At 38.1% G+C, this 26,518-nt stretch overlaps 2 protein-coding genes across 3 annotated transcripts; both read right to left on the reverse strand.

The window, feature by feature from the left end:
- Window positions 1-842: 842 nt before the first annotated feature.
- LOC132132640 (proline-serine-threonine phosphatase-interacting protein 2-like) lies at window positions 843-16,793 on the reverse strand. The gene is made up of 15 exons (XM_059545084.1): window positions 16,521-16,793; window positions 15,761-15,861; window positions 15,162-15,236; window positions 14,348-14,382; window positions 14,162-14,268; window positions 13,409-13,471; window positions 12,462-12,560; window positions 10,905-10,950; window positions 3,862-3,941; window positions 3,483-3,581; window positions 3,312-3,408; window positions 2,090-2,165; window positions 1,928-1,962; window positions 1,766-1,836; window positions 843-1,607 (listed from the first exon to the last, which is right to left on the reverse strand). The coding sequence occupies exons 1-14, from the start codon at window positions 16,551-16,553 to the stop codon at window positions 1,781-1,783; spliced, it is 1,002 nt and encodes a 333-aa protein (XP_059401067.1). The 5' UTR covers window positions 16,554-16,793; the 3' UTR covers window positions 843-1,607; window positions 1,766-1,780.
- A 6,832-nt stretch (window positions 16,794-23,625) lies between these two features.
- LOC132132118 (activated RNA polymerase II transcriptional coactivator p15-like) lies at window positions 23,626-25,746 on the reverse strand. 2 transcript variants are annotated; one of them, XM_059544391.1, is made up of 5 exons: window positions 25,593-25,746; window positions 25,246-25,315; window positions 24,995-25,114; window positions 24,614-24,722; window positions 23,626-24,088 (listed from the first exon to the last, which is right to left on the reverse strand). In XM_059544391.1, the coding sequence occupies exons 2-5, from the start codon at window positions 25,312-25,314 to the stop codon at window positions 24,009-24,011; spliced, it is 378 nt and encodes a 125-aa protein (XP_059400374.1). In that variant the 5' UTR covers window position 25,315; window positions 25,593-25,746; the 3' UTR covers window positions 23,626-24,008. The 2 variants fall into 2 exon arrangements, with proteins under 2 accessions (XP_059400374.1, XP_059400375.1); XM_059544392.1 differs by having other exon boundaries at window positions 25,246-25,330; window positions 25,593-25,736.
- Between the last annotated feature and the right edge of the window lie 772 nt (window positions 25,747-26,518).

Below are 26,518 nucleotides of genomic sequence, written 5' to 3' on the forward strand. Positions count from 1 at the left end.
TATATCTTTGATATTAGAATTGAGACATAAATGCCGAATTGACCATTCTGAAGTCAGGACTGCAACTATCTGTTTTATAAACGGTTACATTACAATCCACATAAATCTGTGAAACTTCAGCAGCCAGAGGGCAGTAACACCTCCACATTTTCAGCGTCACACCCTTGAATGACCGTTTGTCAGTTTCACTTCCTGTCTACTAGGCCCTGACAACATCGAGGGAACAGGATGAACTCACTGCACTCCTGTGAGGCCAACAGGGGATCTCTCTCCTGACAGAAGAGCCATCAGAACCATCTTCCACAGATTTACTAACTCCACCGCTGGCACAGCTCTGGTCCAACTGGGAATGACCTTCTGTGTGAAGAAGCTGAGCACATCAGCTTGAACTGTCCATCGGCTTCCAAGCAGCCCAGGCTTGAAAATGAACTTGTACAGATAGACTTGGAGCATCTGAAGGTCCAGCTGGACCAGGATGAACGGGCTCCCCAGCAACTGAGAGAAGATTCAGGCCTGACCCAGAATCAAAGCCTTCAGATGTCCTCTCAGAGGGTGAACATATTTGGGGCTTTCCATGGGCTTGTGGGTGATTACAGAAACCCCATCCATCATAACCGATCTGAACATGGTTAGTGCGCTGATATACAGTGCAACTATGCTCGCGGCGACCCGAGGTCGAAGTTTTTTTTTGTTTTTTTTTAAAGAACGTTTCACTTAAAGATTTAAAATCTCTAAAGTCATCTCGGAAATGGTTTTCGCTGAATGTCTTAAACGGGCACTCCTCAACAGAGGTATAAAGCGGACATACCACAATGTTTATCACAGGACGAGGAGATCAAATCATATATACATTTATTTAAGCAATATATCCAGTGATGAAGGACTGTATATTGACAGTGTGCAGAATTTTACACTAGCAATAAATTATATCTTTGTAGCCTTTATAAAGCGGATTTAAAAGTGAAGCGTGTCAATTCTAGACAACTAGCTGCACCAAACAGAATTTAAAATGACAAAAAAAGTTATTTTATATATATATATATATAAAATAGACCTCTCTTGTTTTCCATTGGATGGGCAAATGTGTAGCCCCACCCCCAAACTCTACTCATTGGTTGAGCCCAATCAGGCTGCTCAAACACACTGCAATTCCATTTGGTGCCATTAGTGGTGCAAAATTTTACATTTCACCTTTAAATTTCTTTATATTACTCAAAAAATTTTTTACACTAAATAAAATACAAACATTTATACAATGTTGTTTTGTTGATGTCATCAGTGTAGTGAGAACTTCAGGATTTGACTCATGACTATGCAATAGTGTCAAAGCTCACGGTGTTTGCAAAGGTGGATTTTAGGTTAGCAAGTTAAAGATTGTGACAAGGGGGGCGGAGCGATAATGAGCATCACCAGCCTCGCTCCGTTCCCACAGCTCTTGGCCCCGCCCACCTCATCACACCGATGTATTTTATTAAGAGACAAGGACACCCTTCATGTCAGGCAACAGTATATTCTCACCACATGGTATGAGAAAGCAGACAAAAAAAAACAAAAGTTACTAATGCCTTCACTATATTCCTATTGAGCAGCAGAAGGGCTTGCAAAGTCTGAAAAAGAAAAAACAAAAACAAATGAACACCTTTCCTCAAGAAAGCATTCAAGAGATTTATAAACAACATTATTAACTGTGTAATACTTGGAGCCGACATTAATATTACTGTTTGTAAATTATAAGTCAATTTTACATTCCTGCGAGAATTCTTACCGAGTCATGATCTTATTAGTATCGTATTAGGCTGTACCCTGGTTCTGCTACGGTTGAGTATAAAGGATCATCTGAACGGTGAAAGATGCAACAAGAATTAAGAATTGAAAAAAAACATGCAGAATAGGAAGAAAAAACACATTGCTTAGAATATTTTCATACTTTCTGCAGTTGATGGTGGAGGTGCTGCTGCTCTCCTGAAATAATACACAGCAAGATGTAAGGTAATATAAAAGTTGATGGTCATATTCCCATGAGAAATGAAATAAACTAATAATTGAATGATAAATCGGCGAGCTCCATCTGTAAGGAGCGAGGGCTCACCTGCCAGATGTTGTGGGAAGTGAACGAGTGGGAGCCGATCTGTGATTGTTGTAGAAGTTTTCATATAGAACAGGTGCTGAGAAGAGATCAGTTTAATAAACGTTTACAGGAAAGTTCCACCCACTCTAAAATGTCATTAGACTCATATCTGAGCGGAACTCAAGGCTGAAAGTTCATGCATTTCATTTCTTAACAACAGACCGTCAAGCTCTGATAAGGACAAAAAGGCAACATAAAAGCAGGGTTATTATTAGTTAAACAAAAACCATTGATAACAATTCTGACTTAAAATAAAGCTTTGACCATAATAAAAAAAAAGTTACAAATTATATTTATATATAAAAAAAAATTGGAGCTAAATGCCAAGGCAACTTTTCTTGTTTTAATTCATTTTAAATTGATGTACTAAAATACTAAAACTGGAATAAAATGAATACAAAAAATATATATATTTCAACATAAAAACCTACTAAAAATGTCTAAAACTTTAAAATTAAAATGGAAAATATAAAAATTAAAAGGGATTAAAAATATTTAAAAAAAACTATATAATAGTACCTCAATGATGCTAAAATTACACTGCATAGAAGTAGACCATATGACAGAAGATGTATGATAGTTTTTTTTTTTTTAAAGAAAGACAAATGTAAAGCACTACCTCAAATCTCATTTGTCCATGAGCATATTTTAGTTTGGAGTAGTCTAGGTTTTCAGCACTTTAATGCACACAATGCATCAAATTCGAACATGTGGAATCATAAATGAGATTTTCAGTTATAATAGTACCATCGAACTTTTCATGGACAAAGCCATATGGACTATGACTATGGTGCTTTTATGATGCTTTTTGTCATTTCAGAAAAAAAAAACCTTTTATAATAAAATGAACTGTATTTCTTTTTCTATTGAAATTAGAGCTAAAAAAGTTCATATTACAAAATGCACAGTAAAAGGTGTGTTCACAGAGGAATTTCTGCCAAATTTTGCACTGTAAAGATCCATTGTCAGTAGTATTGCAATAAAGCACAGCACACAAAAACTGCACTTTCATACCAAGTAACTTTCTGCTGGTCAACACTGTTGGTTCATGTGACCAGCTTCATGCAAAATCTGCGATGGGAAATCTTTTGCCCTCATTCAAAGTTTTTTGCAAGGATTCCATTTAAAAAGACTGGATTTCATCAGTGAACGTGACCACAGCTTAACCTGCTGCTGGGAGTACCTGGTGGTTTGTCTCCGGTTCTTCTGAGGTTGATAAAATGCTCAATGTCTTCTTGAATGTTACATTGCTCCAGTGACTTCCTCGCTTCCTCATAAAGCTGCGTGACACAGACACACATAGTGAGGCGGGTTCCACATGAGCATCCTACATGATGCCACACAGTCAGTTTACCTCATCGCTGGTAACACACTGCTGGGAGAGATGGTTGATATGGGTCCACACCACGTTTCTCAGGTTGTTGATCCTCTCCACTTCCTGTTTCTCAAGAAACTGTGGCAACATGCACAAGAGATGTCAAAGTAGAAAGATCAAAATAGCCCCATAAAATGTCTTTACTCATTCAGTTCAACTTGTTAAAGCATTCAGGCATTTTATGTGTAATTGACTAGTTTTGTTTGACCTTTAATGGTTATTCAAATTTCCATGAAAAGCCATTTTCAACCCATTTTGAAGAGATGCGCAAGCATCACATGACCCGACATGAACAAGTTTGTTTTGTCATCATCATTGGTGCTGGGGTGTGTGATGCAGGCTGGGGCGCAGAGCTCACCTCACAGGCTTTGACATGCTCGTTCAGCCACTCCTCTCTCATCTTGCCCAACAAGGACACATTCTGACTATAAAGCCTGTCTATTATGGAGTTGAACATACAAAGGATGTTAAAATTAGAAATGGAATAGAAGAGTTATGTGATGTTTAGGGCTGGGCAATACAGCTAAATGGTCACATCGCATTTTTCTTTAAATCTTTTAAATGCAGTCCAATAATTCACCTTAATATATAATATATATTAAACAATACTAATAAAACTAAACAACTATATTTCATTAATTCATTTATTTCATTAATTAATTTACTGAAAAAACTGATAAAGCCTATCTGGTACTACTCATACTGACATGTGAGCAGCCAGTCCCTGACTAAATGAGCCATAAGAGTCCTTCGATTGGGAATCAGACATAACTGATTGAGAAGTATGTGTTTGATTCATTAAAAAGAGCCAACCCATAAAACTCAGTCATTTAGGAATCAGATTACCCTGATGCGTTTGGTTCACTAAAAAGAGCCGACTCATTATCATTTGGGAATCAGATTACCCTGATGCGTTTGATTCACTAAAAAGAGCCGACTCATTATCATTTGGGAATCAGATTACCCTGATGCGTTTGATTCACTAAAAAGAGCCGACTCATTATCATTTGGGAATCAGATTACCCTGATGCGTTTGGTTCACTTAAAAGAACAGACTCATTATCGTTTGGGAATGAGATTACCCTGATGCGTTTGGTTCACTTAAAAGAACGGACTCATTATCGTTTGGGAATGAGATTACCCTGATGCGTTTGATTCACTAAAAAGAGCCGACTCATTATCGTGATTACCCTGATGCGTTCGGTTCACTAAAAAGAGCCGACTCATTATCGTTTGGAAATCGTTTGATTCACTAAAAAGAGCCGACTCATTATCGTGATTACCCTGATGCTATTGATTCACTAAAAAGATCCGACTCATTATCGTTTGGGAATCAGATTACCCTGATGCGTTTGGTTCACTAAAAAGAGCCGACTCATTATCGTGATTACCCTGATGCGTTTGGTTCACTAAAAAGAGCCGACTCATTATCGTTTGGGAATCAGATTACCCTGATGCGTTTGGTTCACTAAAAAGAGCCGACTCATTATCGTTTGGGAATCGGATTACCCTGATGCGTTTGATTCACTAAAAAGAGCCGACTCATTATCGTGATTACCCTGATGCGTTTGGTTCACTAAAAAGAGCCGACTCATTATCGCGATTACCCTGATGCGTTTGGTTCACTAAAAAGAGCCGACTCATTATCGTTTGGGAATCAGATTACCCTGATGCGTTTGATTCACTAAAAAGAGCCGACTCATTATCGTGATTACCCTGATGCGTTTGGTTCACTAAAAAGAGCAGACTCATTATCGTGATTACCCTGATGCTATTGATTCACTAAAAACAGCCGACTCATTATCGTTTGGGAATCAGATTACCCTGATGCGTTTGGTTCACTAAAAAGAGCCGACTCATTATCGTGATTACCCTGATGCGTTTGGTTCACTAAAAAGAGCCGACTCATTATCGTTTGGGAATCAGATTATCCTGATGCGTTTGGTTCACTAAAAAGAGCCGACTCATTATCGTTTGGGAATCGGATTACCCTGATGCGTTTGATTCACTAAAAAGAGCCGACTCATTATCGTGATTACCCTGATGCGTTTGGTTCACTAAAAAGAGCCGACTCATTATCGTGATTACCCTGATGCGTTTGGTTCACTAAAAAGAGCCGACTCATTATCGTTTGGGAATCAGATTACCCTGATGCGTTTGGTTCACTAAAAAGAGCCGACTCATTATCGTTTGGGAATCGGATTACCCTGATGAGTTTGATTCACTAAAAAGAGCCGACTCATTATCGTGATTACCCTGATGCGATTGATTCACTAAAAAGAGCCAACTCATTATCGTGATTACCCTGATGCGATTGATTCACTAAAAAGAGCCGACTCATTATCGTGATTACCCTGATGCGTTTGGTTCACTAAAAAGAGCCGACTCATTATCGTTTGGGAATCAGATTACCCTGATGCGTTTGATTCACTAAAAAGAGCCGAGTCATTATCGTGATTACCCTGATGCGTTTGGTTCACTAAAAAGAGCCGACTCATTATCGCGATTACCCTGATGCGTTTGATTCACTAAAAAGAGCCGACTCATTATCGTTTGGGAATCAGATTACCCTGATGCGATTGATTCACTAAAAAGAGCCGACTTATTATCGTGATTACCCTGATGCTATTGATTCACTAAAAAGAGCCGACTCATTATTGTTTGGGAATCGGATTACCCTGATGCGTTTGGTTCACTAAAAAGAGCAGACTCATCATGTTTACCCTGATGCGTTTGGTTCACTAAAAAGAGCCGACTCATTATCGTGATTACCCTGATGCGTTTGGTTCACTAAAAAGAGCCGACTCATTATCGTGATTACCCTGATGCGATTAATTCACTAAAAAGAGCCGACTCATTATCGTGATTACCCTGATGCGTTTGATTCACTAAAAAGAGCAGACTCATTATCGTTTGGGAATCAGATTACCCTGATGCGTTTGGTTCACTAAAAAGAGCCAACTCATTATCGTTTGGGAATCGGATTACCCTGATGCGTTTGATTCACTAAAAAGAGCCGACTCATTATCGCGATTACCCTGATGCGTTTGGTTCACTAAAAAGAGCCGACTCATTATCGTGATTACCCTGATGCGATTAATTCACTAAAAAGAGCCGACTCATTATCGTGATTACCCTGATGCGATTGATTCACTAAAAAGAGCCGACTCATTATCGTGATTACCCTGATGCGATTGATTCACTAAAAAGAGCCGACTCATTATCGTGATTACCCTGATGCGATTGATTCACTAAAAAGAGGCAACTCATTATCGTGATTACCCTGATGCGTTTGGTTCACTAAAAAGAGCCGACTCATTATCGTTTGGGAATCAGATTACCCTGATGCGTTTGATTCACTAAAAAGAGCCGACTCATTATCGTGATTACCCTGATGCGTTTGGTTCACTAAAAAGAGCCGACTCATTATCGTGATTACCCTGATGCGTTTGGTTCACTAAAAAGAGCCGACTCATTATCGTTTGGGAATCAGATTACCCTGATGCGTTTGATTCACTAAAAAGAGCCGACTCATTATCATGATTACCCTGATGCGTTTGGTTCACTAAAAAGAGCCGACTCATTATCGTGATAACCCTGATGCGTTTGGTTCACTAAAAAGAGCCGACTCATTATCGTGATTACCCTGATGCGTTTGGTTCACTAAAAAGAGCCGACTCATTATCGTTTGGGAATCAGATTACCCTGATGCGTTTGATTCACTAAAAAGAGCCGACTCATTATCGTGATTACCCTGATGCGTTTGGTTCACTAAAAAGAGCCGACTCATTATCGTGATTACCCTGATGCTATTGATTCACTAAAAAGAGCCGACTCATTATCGTTTGGGAATCAGATTATCCTGATGCGTTTGGTTCACTAAAAAGAGCCGACTCATTATCGTGATTACCCTGATGCGTTTGGTTCACTAAAAAGAGCCGACTCATTATCGTGATTACCCTGATGCGTTTGGTTCACTAAAAAGAGCCGACTCATTATCGTGATTACCCTGATGCTATTGATTCACTAAAAAGAGCAGACTCATTATCGTTTGGGAATCGGATTACCCTGATGCGTTTGATTCACTAAAAAGAGCCGACTCATTATCGTGATTACCCTGATGCGTTTGGTTCACTAAAAAGAGCCGACTCATTATCGCGATTACCCTGATGCGTTTGGTTCACTAAAAAGAGCCGACTCATTATCGTGATTACCCTGATGCGATTAATTCACTAAAAAGAGCCGACTCATTATCGTGATTACCCTGATGCGTTTGATTCACTAAAAAGAGCCGACTCATTATCGTTTGGGAATCAGATTACCCTGATGCGTTTGGTTCACTAAAAAGAGCCGACTCATTATCGTTTGGGAATCGGATTACCCTGATGCGTTTGATGCACTAAAAAGAGCCGACTCATTATCGCGATTACCCTGATGCGTTTGGTTCACTAAAAAGAGGCGACTCATTATCGTGATTACCCTGATGCGATTAATTCACTAAAAAGAGCCGACTCATTATCGTGATTACCCTGATGCGATTGATTCACTAAAAAGAGCCGACTCATTATCGTGATTACCCTGATGCTATTGATTCACTAAAAAGATCCGACTCATTATCGTTTGGGAATCAGATTACCCTGATGCATTTGGTTCACTAAAAAGAGCCGAGTCATTATCGTGATTACCCTGATTCGTTTGGTTCACTAAAAAGAGCCGACTCATTATCGTTTGGGAATCAGATTACCCTGATGCGTTTGGTTCACTAAAAAGAGCCGACTCATTATCGTGATTACCCTGATGCGTTTGGTTCACTAAAAAGAGCCGACTCATTATCGTGATTACCCTGATGCGTTTGGTTCACTAAAAAGAGCCGACTCATTATCGCGATTACCCTGATGCGTTTGGTTCACTAAAAAGAGCCGACTCATTATCGTGATTACCCTGATGCGATTAATTCACTAAAAAGAGCCGACTCATTATCGTGATTACCCTGATGCGATTGATTCACTAAAAAGAGCCGACTCATTATCGTGATTACCCTGATGCGATTGATTCACTAAAAAGAGCCGACTCATTATCGTGATTACCCTGATGCGATTGATTCACTAAAAAGAGGCAACTCATTATCGTGATTACCCTGATGCGTTTGGTTCACTAAAAAGAGCCGACTCATTATCGTTTGGGAATCAGATTACCCTGATGCGTTTGATTCACTAAAAAGAGCCGACTCATTATCGTGATTACCCTGATGCGTTTGGTTCACTAAAAAGAGCAGACTCATTATCGTGATTACCCTGATGCGTTTGGTTCACTAAAAAGAGCCGACTCATTATCGTTTGGGAATCAGATTACCCTGATGCGTTTGATTCACTAAAAAGAGCCGACTCATTATCGTGATTACCCTGATGCGTTTGGTTCACTAAAAAGAGCCGACTCATTATCGTGATAACCCTGATGCGTTTGGTTCACTAAAAAGAGCCGACTCATTATCGTGATTACCCTGATGCGTTTGGTTCACTAAAAAGAGCCGACTCATTATCGTTTGGGAATCAGATTACCCTGATGCGTTTGATTCACTAAAAAGAGCCGACTCATTATCGTGATTACCCTGATGCGTTTGGTTCACTAAAAAGAGCCGACTCATTATCGTGATTACCCTGATGCTATTGATTCACTAAAAAGAGCCGACTCATTATCGTTTGGGAATCAGATTATCCTGATGCGTTTGGTTCACTAAAAAGAGCCGACTCATTATCGTGATTACCCTGATGCGTTTGGTTCACTAAAAAGAGCCGACTCATTATCGTGATTACCCTGATGCGTTTGGTTCACTAAAAAGAGCCGACTCATTATCGTGATTACCCTGATGCTATTGATTCACTAAAAAGAGCCGACTCATTATCGTTTGGGAATCGGATTACCCTGATGGGTTTGATTCACTAAAAAGAGCCGACTCATTATCGTGATTACCCTGATGCGTTTGGTTCACAAAAAGAGCCGACTCATTATCGCGATTACCCTGATGCGTTTGGTTCACTAAAAAGAGCCGACTCATTATCGTGATTACCCTGATGCGATTAATTCACTAAAAAGAGCCGACTCATTATCGTGATTACCCTGATGCGATTAATTCACTAGAAAGAGCCGACTCATTATCGTTTGGGAATCAGATTACCCTGATGCGTTTGGTTCACTAAAAAGAGCCGACTCATTATCGTTTGGGAATCGGATTACCCTGATGCGTTTGATTCACTAAAAAGAGCCGACTCATTATCGCGATTACCCTGATGCGTTTGGTTCACTAAAAAGAGGCGACTCATTATCGTGATTACCCTTGATGCGATTAATTCACTAAAAAGAGCCGACTCATTATCGTGATTACCCTGATGCGATTGATTCACTAAAAAGAGCCGACTCATTATCGTGATTACCCTGATGCGTTTGATTCACTAAAAAGAGCCAACTCATTATCGTGATTACCCTGATGCGTTTGGTTCACTAAAAAGAGCCGACTCATTATCGTTTGGGAATCAGATTACCCTGATGCGTTTGATTCACTAAAAAGAGCCGAGTCATTATCGTGATTACCCTGATGCGTTTGGTTCACTAAAAAGAGCCGACTCATTATCGCGATTACCCTGATGCGATTGATTCACTAAAAAGAGCCGACTCATTATCGTGATTACCCTGATGCGTTTGGTTCACTAAAAAGAGCCGACTCATTATCGTTTGGGAATCAGCTTACCCTGATGCGATTGATTCACTAAAAAGAGCCGACTCATTATCGTGATTACCCTGATGCGTTTGGTTCACTAAAAAGAGCCGACTCATTATCGTTTGGGAATCAGATTACCCTGATGCGTTTGGTTCACTAAAAAGAGCAGACTCATTATCGTTTGGGAATGAGATTACCCTGATGCATTTGGTTCAATAAAAAGAGATGCCTCATAATCGTTTAGGAATCAGACTACCCTGATATGTTTCATACACTAAAAGGAGCCGACCCATATGGCTCAATTGTTTGGGAATCAGACTACCCTGATGCGTTTTGTTCACTAAAAATAGCCGACTCGTATGGCTTAATCTTTTGGGAATCAGACCCCCCAATTGAGCAGTAAATTTTTGATTTACTAAAGTGAACCAACTCACAAGACTCAATCAGGAATCAATCAGGAATCAGACTACACTGACAGATCTGTACATTTAGTAGTAGTGTTCAAAATGGCTAAATCTCAGCAGATGAATTTCGCCTGAACTAACTATGTAAGTCGATCATATTTAATATTGCTTAGTTGTATATTGCCAGCAGAATCCTCTTAAATATTCAATATATTGCCCAGTCCTAGTTAAAGTGTATTATTCTAAATGAGCATATTATAGTGCGTCTGCTGACATTCTTACCAGCTTCCTCTGCCGTTTGCTTGGCTTGCTGTGTTTTGGCGTACAGCTTGAAGTATAAGAGAGGGACATTATTTATACAACAGAATCTCTTTGTACAGTCATTCACATCTTACAAGAATAATACATGATAAAAACAGCTAAAGAGTATGTACATACTATAAAACCAGCACCGTCTCTGAAGAGATGAAGACTGATAGTTAACTCGCTACAAAAGGTTTATAGGCTTTCAACAGCTCCAGAGTCTTGTCCTCGGGGGATTACAATACTTACAATACAATACAACATTGCTGACATGTTTTACAATGATTCACAGCGCTGTAAGTGCTCTGACAGTCATCAGTACCCATTCGTGGCCTTCGTGGTTTGTTTTGCAACTCATTTGCCTCCTCTCAAGAGGTGCATCTCTAAGGAATTTGGGCTTGAATTTTTTGCTTTTCTCTCTATTTATAAAAGAAAGTGTATCAGGTAAAAAAAAAAAATCTATAATGTTTTATTTACTTTTTTAAACAAAACTGGATTAATTATAATTGCCTGGATTACATATGAGTGCATGCAAGGCAGCGAAAGAATAGTGTTATAGCTTTACACTTTGATTCTACCACGTCGTTCCAGAATGCTTGATTCTGATTGGCTGGAATGTGTGCTTTATTGCACAGATAGTTCCAGTTAGGTTTAAAATCACCAATCTATTCTTGCTACAACATAAACAATCAAATAATCACCTTTTAATATCTACAGAAGCACGCTTTATTTCCGTTTTGACACTCGCCCCCACACACTCGTACACACAGATCATATCAGCACTGCCCTGCAAATCTATCAATTAGATTCCTTACTTAAAAAGGTCAACGTTTCCTAGTAGCAGTGTGTAAGCACTATTTATTTTTAGTAGTTAAACAAAGCTTTACCATTAGTAGAACATTAATGAACATTAAACATTAAAAAGTCACACACACTTAAAGTCACAAAGTCACAATCATCTCAAAGATTAAGCATAGCAACGTCTTAAAGGGATAGTTCACCAAAAAAAGGTCAATTCTGTCATTTACTCACCCTCAGTGTGAGTTTCTTCCATCTGTTGAAGACAAAAGATATTTTGAAGAATTTTAGTGACCAAGCGGTTGCCGGTAGCCACTGACTTCCATAGTATTTTTTTTCCATACAATGAAAGTTAATGGCTACCGGCAACTGTTTGGTTACCAACATTCTTCAAAATATCTTAGTTTGTGCTCAACATAAGAAGCTCACACAGGTTTGGAACAACTCGAGGGTGAGTAAATGTTAACAAAATGTTAATTTTTGGCTGAACTTTTTCTTTCAAGAGTGTTTTAAAACGTACAAAATGTGTCTGGTAGTACTATTTGTGGACTGACATTTTATCAATCTATGTGATTGGAAGATTTTTAAACTGTAATCTTAAAGTTCTTTAAATGCATAAAATTTACAAAACGTCTATATGTAAATCAGTTGAGGCTGAAAGTGAAGTGCAGTTAAAAGTCATGGTCATGCAGGACAGAAGAAAAAAACAGATACAATGTCCCAGTTTTACTTGCGTACCTTTTCTTGCTGCTTGGAACTACTAGTGGTAGCGTTTCTGTTCATATTCTGTTCTGCTTCCTCTTTATCTCGACACTTTTGCTCATACGTCTTCTTCGCCTTAGAAAAAAAAACAAAAAAAAACACCCGTTGGCATTTAAGGTGTGACCAACACAACTTGTGTCTAAATGTAACTATAATATATATTCTGTATGAGCTACAATAAGTCAATATACATATGCCACTGATGTTATAGTGTATATAGAATCACACACTACTACACAACCGGCTAAAAGTGCACACATTTCACTGAACATTTCCCTCAAAAACACTGTCATTTAAAGACTCATAAATGCAGACAATTATAATTAATCCATAGCTATTAATCTCTTATTTATTTAAACATATGAGCAGATACTGAAGAAAAAGCAACCAAGTGCCCAACTCCTTAAAAACATTTCGGTCACAACTTCAATTTGTATGATTTCATCCTTTTGTTGAATTACTATTATTTTAAATGTGTAAAGCTGTAATTGTAAACATTTATTTCAGATAACTGGTGCACAGATAAATTTGTTTCTACAAGAGTTGTGTGCAACAACAGATGTGGTACTACAAAGTTTCAGTTCCTAACTAATAAATACTGATGCAGCATGGGACACCTTGATGCTAATAAACTTAAGGGAAACCGTTTATTTACCAACCTGAAATCACCACTTTCAAGAATGGTTTATTTAAGCTTGAATGAGAATCTGTCTTTTTTAATGAACAAAGCCATTCAGCACAGATCACTTCCCATTTTGTGCAGCTAAAATCAGGTGCACTTGTTCACTTCCCTCCTGCCACTGAATCAGACCACATACTTCCCATAAAGGAAATAAGGTGCCATAGAAAAGTGGGCAGCTAAACCACCTTCTATAGCAACAGCACTGACAACTGAGAGACCTTGCTCTCTCCTTCATACTTACCTCAGCCGTTTTCTTATATTGAGCGGCCTTCTGCTTATGAAGAGCATCCATTTGCTGTTCTACCTGAAAAAAAAGCACAGCTTTTCATATCATTTCTTGTATTCATCATTATGTACTGTAGAAAATGAAATTACTTTTTTTTTTTTACTATTAATAAGCATAGACTGTATAAAAACAGTTAATAAGACATTTGTTTGGTGATTCGTGCTACATGTTTTGAGAATTCCGACCAGCCAGCATAGCAACACAGGCTCAACCAATGGTGCAAGTTTGGAGGGGGGGGGGGGGGGGGGGCTATCTGTCCGTATGACCAATAGCTGACAGGGGGACTTTTGTTCCAAAAACCTACTCAATATGTTGCTAATAATTAATTTTACTACAGTAGATGATTTACCTGCGCAGATGTTTTGGATATACTCTTCCCTGTCAGTTATTTTTTATGTCACAGCTTTTCAAAAAGTTACGTGTTTAAGATGGCGTGTGATTTTGTAGTGCTATCAGCCATTCAGTGTTGTCATTTCCTTGCAATCGGCCACATTTACACCTACACGAACACAACGGTGTCCAAAACTAAACACCCATAAGCAAAGGCAGGAGATTTCAGATCACATACTTCCGAAAGGTCCTGCGTCAGCCGAGCAACTACCATTGAATTGAATGCTAACCGATAACCAGGTATGAAAATTTTTTAAAGTCGGCAACACAACATTTAAATCAGTAAATAAAGTATGAAATGCTGTTTGTATATCTTACCTTCTTTCGGGCCTCTTTCTGTTTCTCTTTGAAGTCTTCTAACTTTTTTGCTTCTTCTCTCATGGTTTGGGCCAAATGCATATGGGACAAACTCACATTTTCTGTTTCTAAACACACATTTTAATCATAAAATTTCATCCACAACAAACTGCGATCATTAATCATTTGCATTCAGTATTTACTTACGTAATTTGAAAACATCAAGCGATCGTTTCAGGGTGCTAAAAACAGAAAAACAAAAACGTTGATGAGTAACCAATATCCATTTTGTGCAATAAAACCATTGTAAAATTGCTGACATCAGTCACTGGTATAGGACTCAGTTAAACTTTTTTTTTTTTTTCTTTTTTTTTTCTCACCCCCATAGTAAGAGGAAAAGCACTAACCACAAACCAACTACAAGCATTTGACCAACCCAGGGACTGTTTAGGTTTGTACTTTGAAATGATCTAATATACCATATCAATACCACATTTTTAAATGCTATCTTTTTAAGGGGGCTCAGTGTCGAACCAGAACAACACAATAACATGTCATATTCACTAAAGAACCTTCTTGCTAAAGAAATCAAAGAACTGATACTCTATGAAGATGCATTATAAATGTAAGTAATGCTTGCCCAAGTTGTTGTGGGTGGTTACACAGCCTTGCTACACAATTGCTAATGTGTTTTTAAAACAGTAATTGTGGTTATCGTTTACTGGCTTAACCCAAAACTGACAGCCTCCAAGTATCTGATATGGTTTAGATTCTTCTGTTTATAGTCTGATTGCTTAAAATATTTATGGCACACCTCTCAACTAGAGACAACACGATGCACCTTTAAAAATCCTTTCAAGAAACAGCAGTTTGTAAAATATATCCATAATGTTAACTGAAATAACTGTATTCATACAGTACAGTAATTGTAAATGCAGGCTTGATGAGCAGAAGAAACTTCTTTCAAAAACATTAAAAATAGTAATGTTTCCAAACTTTTGGTCTGTACATCAGTACTTACTTCATTTCACTGCTTCCACACACTTTCTTGGACAAAGCCAGCAGCTCCTTGGCATACTTTTCTTCTATCGCAGCTCTGAAAATAAGTGTTTTTATATTTTAGATCAATGTTTCGTACATAATGACATGTTATTGAGTTAATCTGCCGATTTGCATGCCTGAAATGTATTAGTTTTTTTAAATCAAATATTAAACTAATTGTGTAAGGCTTGAGTATTGAGATTTGTAACCTTTTTCTATACGTTAACACTATCAAGACGCTTAATTGGTTGTTTGAGTATCCCTGCCAGTCTGGTATATGGTCCATTTTCATTTCATGCTGACTTTAACTTTCATTATTTGTTGCTGTAACTTGTTGATTTAAAACAGTTATGCACGGGAAAAGTAACAACTGTAAATCATTTTCACACCAATGACAGGAAATCTTGCAACAATGCACGTCATGAGGCATTATTTCTCTTTTTTTAAAGACTTCAGTTTCTGTTACTTTCCTTCAGTTATATAGGAATGCACTAAGGAGGTTTCATATGAATTTTTGTTGTGAAACCATCAAGAGCTTGGGGTGAAAGTGTCAAACTAGGTAGTGACTCTACGTCTCACCTGGCCTTCAAGAAGTCCTCGATTTCTTTGCACGTCCTCTTGCCGTCATTCAAGTGCTGGATGATGCTGTCATATCCAACTGTGCTGGTCACATCTGTGTTCTGATATCACAATTGAAGAATAACGTAGAAAAAGCAATACACAAAACACAGGCAAATGTTAAAATCACAACGTTTTTTAGTAATCTGAAAGCGCAAGCCAGTAATCCACAAAGTGCCACATGCATCACCAATTCATTGCAGCCTTCAGAAACATGACGGTGTGGGCTGTTGACCATCATTACCCATGAGAGCTCAACCTCTGAATTTATAAGTCTGAAGGGCAGACATAGCATCATACCCACAACCACAGTCCACATGAAATATCTCCCAAAATAAAAGCTAAGAAAACAAAACCAAATTGCATCTTGCTTTGCCTAATGAGTTCTCAGGCTGCCATGGCTAATAGTCAAATAACATGAAGACACAATTCAGCACATTGAGATAAACTTTTTAATTTCTAGGATTTTATAAGAAAGTGACTTCTTTAGGTTGTTTGATGGAGGACCTGGATATTCAGTATGTGCTGACCAAACTTCCTTTAAAGGAAATCAGCCCTGTTTCGATAATGTGAAAGACGAGCTCCAAATAAAAGCTTTAACTATTTATTAAACTAATATAGAGCAGGTTGGTTATCATTTTGTATTATACAATCAACAGTATGCCCACAATAATTTTCACTAATCATTGACAGTATGCCCATCAAAATAAGGAAACCTCACCCAAAAATGATCCTTGAAATGCAGTTCTCTCATTGTGTCGGCTTCTGTTTGCTCACTCAGAAAGTGACTGTGAAGTTCCGTATAATGCTGAAATAACACTGTGACTGATTTCACGCAGGCGTGATGGTCTGATGCACACCAAGCGTTAAAATAACACGCCTCGGGGTCCTAAACGCGCATCTTTCACGCCTGTCCAAAGAGCGAAAGTTATTGTTGAACAGAAAACTGGACCTGCAAGATTTAGTTGTCTTTCCCTCCACCTAGTGAGCGAACCGTGAAGGCGCAGTTCTTGTGAGGAAGTAAAATAAACCTGGGCGTCCTTAATTAGGGCGGTGCAACCGGTGTTACTATACTATTCTATACTATACTATACTATACTATACTATACTATACTATACTACAGATGCATCTCAATAAATTAGAATTTCGTGGAAAACTTCATTTATTTCAGTAATTCAACTCAAATTGAGAAACTCGCGTATTAAATAAATTAAATGCACACGGACTAAAGTTTTTTTAAGTCTTTGGTTCTTTTAATTGTGATGATTTTGGATCACATTTAACAAAACCCCACCAATTCGCTATCTCAACAAATTAGAATACTCCATAAGACCAATAAAAAAAATATTTTTAGTGAATTGTTGGCCTTCTGGAAAGTATGTTCATTTACTGTAGATACTCAATACTTGGTAGGGGCTCCTTTTGCTTTAATTACTGCCTCAATTCAGCGTGGCATGGAGGTGATCAGTTTGTGGAATTGCTGAGGTGGTATGGAAGCCCAGGTTTCTTTGACAGTGGCCTTTCGCTCATCTGCATTGTTTGATTCTCTATGGGGTTCAGGTCTGGTGAGTTTGCTGGCCAGTCAAGCACACCAACACCATGTGTGGACAGGTGCCAAATCCTGCTAGAAAATGAAATCAGCTTCTTCAAAAAGCTGGTCAGCAGAAGGAAGCATGAAGTGCTCCAAAATTTCTTAGTAAACGGGTGCAGTGACTTTGGTTGACAAAAACACAATGGACCAACACCAGCAGGTGACAGTGCACTCCATTTCATCAATTTTTAAAATTGAAAATCAAAAATGACAGTCCTCATAAGGCTGCAGTTCTCTAAGTTGGTTGTGCATCTTTTTCTTCCACACTTTTTCCATTCCATTCAACTTTCTGTTAACATGCTTTAATACAGCACTCTGTGAACAGCCAGCTTCTTTGGCAATGAATGTTTGTGGCTTACCCTGAAGGGTGTCAATGATTGTCTTCTTTTCCACAACATTGTGGGGGAAGTCGTGGCCTAATGGTTAGAGAGTCGGACTCCCAATCGAAAGGTTGTGAGTTTGAGTCCCGGGCCGGCAGGAATTGTGGGTGGGGGGGAGTGCATGTACAGTTCTCTCACCTCCCTCAATACCACGACTTAGGTGCCCTTGAGCAAGGCATTGAACCCCCAACTGCTCCCCGGGCGCTGCAGCATAAATGGCTGCCCACTGCTCCGGGTGTGTGTTCACAGTGTGTGTGTGTGTTCACTGCTCTGTGTGTGTGCACTTCGGATGGGTTAAATGCAGAGCACAAATTCTGAGTATGGGTCACCATACTTGGCTGAATGTCACTTCACTTTCATTCTAATTTATTGAGATGCACCTGTATACTATACTATAATATAATATAATATTTTTTGTGCAACTTGTTACTTAATGACTTTGGTGACTAAACTGGTAGAGATATACAGTCATGGGCAAAACTTTTGGCAGTGACATAAATTTTGTGTTTTGCAAAGTTTGCTGCTTAAGCTGTTGTGGTGTTCATTCACATTGTTTCTAGATTATTGTTTTGAGTGTTCAGATGCATTTTAAATGATTGCTAAAAACTTCATTGGCCAAAAAATTAACTTTTCACAAAATAAATAACTACAGTTACTGTTTTTTTGATCCTGACAAAAAATGACCAGCTAATATTAATTGACTAATCATATCAGCAGCACTTGTGAAAGTGTGAATTAGTACTAGTCAGGTGAAATCACTATCATACTCAGGGTGTGATCAGACTGATAGCTATAAGGAGGGAAGAAGCACTTCCGGTCATTGTGTTCTTGTTAGCAATGGTTACCTCCAAAGAAACACTTGCAGCCATAATCACTTTGCATCAAAATGGCCTAACATGCAAGGAAATTGCTATAAAGAACATTTAACCTGATAGAACCATTTACCGAATCATCATGAACTTCAACGCGAGAGGTTTGACTGCAGTGAAGAAGTCTTCAGGATGTCCCAGATTGTCCAGTTAGTACCGGGACCGTCTCCCCCTGAGTTACAGAATCGTGTCTCCAGGAGTGCAGAGCTTGCTCAGAAATGGCAGCAGGTTGGTGTGAGAGCATCTGCACGCACAGTGAGGCCAAGACTTTTGGACAACAGCCTGGTGTCAAGAAGGGCATCAAAAAAGTCCACAAAAATGAGTGTACAAGCTAAGCCCACAAATTGTGTTCAACTCTGAGAACTAATAATGCAAGAATGGACGGCCATTAGTCAGGATTTGGCCCAGAAGCTAATATCCAGCTTGGCGGAGTGAATTGCAGAGGTTATTAAAAAGGGTCAACACTGTAAATATTGACTCATTTTATTTATTTTTGCCAGTAAAAGCTTTTAAGACTTATATGCTCATCACTGTTTTTCAGTATACCATAGAAACAAATGCAAAAATTATCTACAAATACTGAAGCAGCAAACTTTGCAAAACAATTTGTCACTGCCAGAACTTTTGGCCATGACTGTACAAAGTTCTAGATGGCGCAGGCTGATAGGTTCTTACTTAATCTGATATCATCACATTATTATTCACATGCCCCAGGTGGTTGATTTCTTTTCACATCAGCAGCCAATAAGCTTACTGCTCGATATTCAAATACTCTGCTAGTGCTTATTGCATGCTTCAGATTCAGAAACCTTCTGAAACCAACATCTAAGATAAGCGAACGCTCACATTTCCATTTTCACTGTGCATATTGTGTGGTTTGCCTAAACTGAGCAACCACAAACTAGTTTAAGCGTTGTGTTTAACAGCCTTGCATTCATATGCAGGAGCAAAATACTATAGCATTTACGCGACTGCAGCAACAAGAAGTCTAACTTATGTACAGTAGCTAATCCTGCTAAAGAAAAAAAACAGCTAAAACCAACCTAAGTTGGTCTTTGGTTTAGTTGGCAAAACTGGTCTCCCAGCCTGACCAGCTAAGGAAGTGGTCAAAACCACACTGTTTTTTTTTTCACGAGGATAGCTCACAAGCTATGGAGATGAGAACAGGTTTAAATGAAATAAGCATGTCGATGTCTTCAGCTTTGCTGAGCGGTAGATTTGTGCTGCATGCAGTGTCAGTCACACTCTTTGTTCCTAACGACTTTACTATACAAATAAGGATTTAAAAATTATGCCAGTGACATTTTTCAAATAACTTCTAGTTATTTTGTTTCAGGTGGTTGCTGGAGTTTCTTATCAGCTTGCAATGTATCTATTTGTTAACTACATGTGGTGTGCACTTCAACTTAAATGGATAGTACACCCAAAAATGAAAATTCTCTCATTAATTACTCATGTCGTTCCAAACCTGTAAGACATTCGCTCATCTTCGAACACAAATTAAGAGATTTTTTATGAGATATGAGAGCTTTCTGACCCTCCACAGATAGTAAGGGTCCTACCATGTTCCTCTTTTCAAATGTGTTATATGTGCAGCAGCAGTATTTCCTACATGCTCACAGCAGCGTGTATGTGTATTGGCACTAGCAAGTTCCAGTACTTGCTCTGCTTCAGCACATTAACATTGTCATGCAAATTACCATGCCAAACTCTCCGACTATTGTCATGACAGAAATACAAAGTTCTGTCATGAAACTAGATGGGGCAGGCTCATTGGTTCTAACTCAATCTGATATCATCACATTATTCACATAGTGTAACTGATTGGTTTGTTTTCGCATCAGCAGCCAATGAGCTTGCTGCATGATATTCAAATAATAGGCTAGTGCTAGCTGTAGCAGTTGCAGTACACTTCAGAAACAGTACACCTTCCCCAACTCCACCTGTGTAGATTTACTATGGGTTAAATTCATGTAGTTATATATGGGGGTTATTTCATGTGTCATATGGCCAGTTATTTCCTACATGCCCACAGCAGCATGCCTGTGGATGTGTTGGTAGAAGTCAGGGGCGGACTGGACATCGGGAGCACCGGGACATTTCCCGGTGGCCTGACGGTCATTCTGGCCTGCCGGCTGCCGCTGTGCAGTCGATCAGGCTGACGTGCAATAGGCTGTTATGCAACTGCGAATTAAACGACTGTTTTATGAATGTACAAATCAGGCGATCGCGGAGTGAAAATGACACCACCCGATGACCAAACATCAGCGAGGCACTACTGCCTAATTGGCTATATCCAGAGGCAGGCTTTATCTTAGAAAATGGCGAAAAAAAATGGAGCGTAAACGCAAAGGAGGAGCAGAGACGGAACGTATAAAAATGAGAAAAGCCCTGGCCACAGACGCAGCAAGTTGCTGCAAAATCCCAGCCATGTTCGCCAGTAAGGGAGCAGGTCGGTCAGAATTACATTTATATTTACTAGGGATGGGACGGTTTACTGAAAAAACCGAACCGTTCAGTTTAGCACACACGGTTCGGCACGCGCTGGGACCGCTGTTCAACTTAAATCTGACAAAGCATCTGTAATATGGTTTAATATAAATAAAACGGAAAACAAACAGGGTTCAAATAATATATGTTTCTGTTGATGCATGCGCATTCTGGATTCCCAGACATTACAACAACAGCGATGAAAGAAAACCTCTACAAATCATTCACTCTTGTTCAATACACTGTATCAGTGCATTCTCTTAAAGTGACAGTCTTTATATTAATCGAACAGCAACAGCAAAGAAATCACTCACTGCTCTTGATTAAAAAGCTTTTTTCACTTTAATAAAGATTAATCTTTAATTTATAGTCCAAAATGCAATGCTGTTTTATATTTGATTACTTTAATTTCTGTACCTAAAAACTAATGCAAGACCTAAAAAAAACCCTGAAAGTCAGTTTATTTTAATTAGTATCTTTACTCTATTGTATTTATTTGTGCTGTTGCTTGTAGTTAGAATATTCTTAATAATATGATTATATATATATATTTCTTTTTTTTTTTTTTTTTTTTGAAAGTATAGTTTTTCCATAAACATAGCACATAAAACGGTACCGAAACCGTGACTCTAAAAACGTGAAACAAACCGAACTGTGAAAAAGTTGAACTGTTCCACCCTAATACTTACATAATCATTTGGCAGATGGACACTTTCATTCAAAGCGACTTACAATAGATAAAATCTATAAAAAAAAAAAAAAATATATATATATATATATATATATATATATATATATATATATATTACAAATGTATATAATGATTGATGTTTTAAAAGAGCATCTTAATGACAAACTAGCACACTGTTTTACACATGGGAATACAGTATTTTTTTAGTGCCAAAATTGACCGGAAATTGATTTTTCATTTCTAGCCTACAATATGTAGCCTAGTGTACAATGCTTATTTATTTTGAAGGTGATGAAGGAAGCAACAGTAGCACTAGTGCTGCAAGTGCTCCTGCTGTTGAACAAGAGAGGGTGGACAGTTCAGCTTTTGAGTCAGAGCAGGAACCTTCAGGTAAGGTTTTAAGCAAAACTAAACATGCTGCCTATACTCTTAGAACAATATGTGCTTTTATGATTTATAAGGTCATCAGTAGTAGGACTGTGATCACTGGAACATACAATTGATGGCTGCATAATTAATATACATTATTGAAAGTGCTTATTTGCATTGAAACTCAATGTACAGAGTGAGAGAGAGGGGGATTAAGGAAAGATGATAGAGACAGTGTATGCCTTGATACTTTGATTTATTTTTAAGTATAACCCAATTCAAACAACTGAAAGAGCCAAAGAATTTAGCAGTCTGGTGGACACAAGAATTGGGCGGTGGTGACTGCAGCAACAGAGGTGGCCTGCGGTGGAGTCAAATTCCTGGCCTGATTTACTGTCCCAGTCCGCCACTGGTAGTAGTCTCTGTACTTGTTCTGCCACAGCAGCAGCAAAGCAGATCTATTCCGCCCAAAACCATGTATATTAAAGGTAGGGTAGGTGATTTTGGAGAGGCTAGCAATAGCAAACTAGCTTGAATGCATGAGATCGCACCCTCCCAGCAAATCACTCTCCAAAGCCACGCCTCCTTGACACAGGTGGACAAGAGGCTAACCAGCAACCCTATAAGGTACGGCATTGGGGGAGGGTTGAATGCAATGCTGTCAGATTAGCTCATGTCTCATTCATCGGTTAGAAAACATAACAAAGTGCACAATAATGATGCCTTCCATTCTCATTCAGCCTGCAATAGCGTAATGTACCACACTGATGACCCATCATGTCCATGCGAACAGGGAGCACAGATGTATGCAAATGCATTGACAGGCAGGTATGACCAACTATTTTAGCACTCGGACCGAGGGATATGATTTTACAAATATTTTATCGTTCTACATGTTTCACAGATGATATAAATACATGCACTTAACTTCGTGATTGTTATCAGCGTGTGAAGTGACTAAACCAGCATAAGAAAAAACATTTTTGAACCAAATCTTGCCATTAACATGCCATGATCATGTAAATTAATATACTGAACTCTCCAAGAGTTGTCGTGACAGAATATAAATGTGTCTCATAGATCAGGTTGAAAACAGATGTGTTGTTAAATACTTGTGTTGACTGTTAATTAACTAATGGACAAAGCTATCAGAAAAATACAGCCTATATGGATAATAAATCTCAACATCTAAAAAAATAAACAAATTGCAGTCATTCTTTTTACAAATTTGACTCGTAACCCTTACAATTTGTTGTTGTTGTAATCAAATACAACTAAATCTTTCCTCCCTCTCTCTCTCTATATATATACACACACACACAAAGTTCTACTCTAAAATTCTACCATAGTTATCTATTCTCCATACTTTCAGTTTTTCTATACTTTAATAGTTGTTTGCAAGAAACTTGTAACAAAATAAAACAAAACAAGTTAATTGTTTGCATTTCTATCATCTTTATTTAAAATTAAGGACACAAACACCCTGTCGCGCTAGCCAACCCCTCTGAAAATCTCAACCATGAAAATCTCAAATATAAAAAGACAAATACAATGAATAACTACTTCAATAAAACCTAATCTAAAATGTACATACAAAGTGTCCTGGTCACATTTGCCTTGTGAAGCATGCCGCTTTACAAAGGCATTACACATTTGTCAGACTTATGACAGGTATCTAAGACTATGATCTGTCCCTTGGCTGATTCAGAGAAAATGTAGATACTGTGTTTGGGCTTTGAAGTGCAACAGAAGCAGAACTGCAGAGCAACAATCTGTGTTTAAAAAGCATCCAGGTTACTAGTGAACTGCAGGCAGGTCTTATATTCTCCTCACAGCGTCGTCAATCTCACTCATCTGTTCTTTTAGTTGGTTCCACTGCTCTGGGTTCAGTGAAATACCTGTAATAAGCCAATCAAACAGAAGAACTCATTTAGACACAAGACATCAATTTTTTTGAACATTTAGGGTTGGTAAAATCCTAAATTAATTAGGTTTACAGCACTCAATTTTAATTATTTTTTATTAAACAGAATGCTTTAGTAAAAAAATGTATTTATGAAAATGTTTATGATAAGGTATTGTTATACTGGTGCATATGAAAAAGATTCACAATTATTCCTTAAAAAAAAAAACTGGTTAATGTCACTTTTTTATTGAATATTATATTACCAAAAATGCCTAGACAACCAGAAGCATAAACATGGGTTAACCACACGATCATCTCCGTATATTGTTCGTGTGCTTCTAAATTTGTGTATTACATTTCACACTGTTTTTTTTTTTTTTCGTCTTCATTTCCTCTTAGATGTGGATTCTTATCATTCAAACCCCCATAAAGCAGCCCTTTCCCACGGATTTAAACAAGCAGCACAATCTCTAGCAGGAGGCATTTCTACGGACACATTTGAACCCATAGCACCTACCTTTCCGGCCTGGTTTCATTTCACCTTCCTGGTCCATCCAGTATTCCCGGATATCAATCAGCACTTTTCCCTTGAAATCCCGAACACTCACATACCTCATCTTTCCTATCTTAAAATAAGAAAACAATATAATCATTTGAATTATACAGATACACAATGAAACGAGATGTGTATGTGTATGTATATATATATATATATATATACACATACACACACACACGTATATATATATATATATATACGTATATATACATATACACGTATATATACACACATATATATACACACACACACACACACACACACACACACACACACACAATGGTGTCATGCTAAATAAAAATAAATGATGCTAAATAAACTTGTCAAATTATTCTTCACCTGGAACATATTGTCATTTTTGCTGCTGCTGTTTTTGGACGCAGATGACACTGTTGAGGTTTCTCCACTTTTTTGTTTCTTTGATGGCTTCTCGGGTGTTGCATGCTTCTTTCGCTTGGCCTGAATTTCAGAATTTTTACATTGAATGCAATGTATTACATGGAATGTAATTATTCTCAATTAATGTACAAATTTGAGAGGTGATGTGCTTTCCTTTAGTTAGCTAAAAGTGTAATGTGAGGTTTTCATACCTTCGTATCAACTTCACTGTCAGAGTCACTGCCCGAGGTAGAAGACAACACTTCCTTTGACTTTGGCATTCTGAAAAGGACAATGCTTCAAAAAGAACACAATTGTGAAAATCCCATTTACGCTAATACATATTATAACTACGTTGCTTGAAGCAAAAAATTGACCTGGTATTAAACAGAAAAGTATCAATGGCGTCACTCGTTTATAACTACAAGAACCAAAAAGGCCGAACGCATGAAGGCGCAGCGTAATTGTTTCAATGAAACAATCTGTTATTACAACATGTCTGCTGATATTATAGTCTTCCTCGAAAATTATAAACAGCTGCATGTTTGAAATGACTTACGTGGTGTCGTAAGTTAACCGAGTTTAAACAGAAGCTCATTCGGTGCGCTCGAACGTCCGTTTCTGCGTGTGCCTGTGCAGAGTAGCGCGCGTTTGCGGGGAAGCGGTCAGGAAGCGCCCTTGAAGCAGGGGATTATGGGAAGTGTAGTTCTTCTTCTTTAAATTTTATTGGCGGTTGACAAATAACAAAATTGAGTACTTCCGCCACCAACTGGTATGGAGTGTGGATCAAAATTACTTGTTTGTATTAAGTTTGCTATGGAGTTTAACCTTTTTTTCACCTGTCCGTGCAGGTCCTGCTCCACCACAAAATATCTGCAGCAAATGCACAGAAATCAAGAATAAGAAAAGAGGTGTAATAGTTGTTTAAAATTACATTAATTAAAATAAAATACAACTTAAGATTTAAAATGTTACATTTATTTTTGTAGTGTAGTTACACAAATCCTTTGATGGCAGCATTCCTTCATCAGTGTCTCTTCAGCAGATAAACACACGTGTCTCATCTGTCCCTGTAACATCCAGACAAGAGTCAGTCTCCTCTGTCATGTATCTGTGATATACTGCATTTACATGTTGAGTTAATAACTGATGTAACTCACTTTTTATCCAACACAAATGTTCCTTAAATTGTCAATATGGTCAAATGCAATATGGACAAATACAATAGATAACTTATGTTTAGTTACTTTACGTAGATTTGTTTGTTTACATGACTTACACACAACTATAGCAGCAGTGTTGGGGAGTAACTAGTTACATGTAACGGCGTTACGTAATTTAATTACAAAATTATTGTAACTGTAATTAGTTTCTCATTTGGCAGATGGACAAGGGGATTAGTTAAAGGGGATTACATTTGAATATTTACACACATCCACATACAGATTTAACTGATTTCTTTCCCAAATTGCACTGACTATTCTA

This window comes from Carassius carassius, chromosome 49 (genome assembly GCF_963082965.1).
Source record: "Carassius carassius chromosome 49, fCarCar2.1, whole genome shotgun sequence".
Taxonomy (NCBI): Eukaryota; Metazoa; Chordata; class Actinopteri; order Cypriniformes; family Cyprinidae; genus Carassius; species Carassius carassius.

Coding starts and splice junctions, on each gene's coding strand:
- LOC132132640 (XM_059545084.1), bottom strand. CDS start 16,553: ATGAGAGAACTGCATTTCAAGGATCATTTTTGG. Junction 15,862..16,520: donor ATTTCAAGGATCATTTTTGG/GTGAGGTTTCCT, acceptor TTGTGATATCAG/AACACAGATGTGACCAGCAC. Junction 14,269..14,347: donor GCTTGATGTTTTCAAATTAC/GTAAGTAAATAC, acceptor ATGTGTGTTTAG/AAACAGAAAATGTGAGTTTG.
- LOC132132118 (XM_059544391.1), bottom strand. CDS start 25,314: ATGCCAAAGTCAAAGGAAGTGTTGTCTTCTACCTCGGGCAGTGACTCT. Junction 24,723..24,994: donor AAAATGACAATATGTTCCAG/GTGAAGAATAAT, acceptor TCTTATTTTAAG/ATAGGAAAGATGAGGTATGT. Junction 24,089..24,613: donor AATGAAACCAGGCCGGAAAG/GTAGGTGCTATG, acceptor GGCTTATTACAG/GTATTTCACTGAACCCAGAG.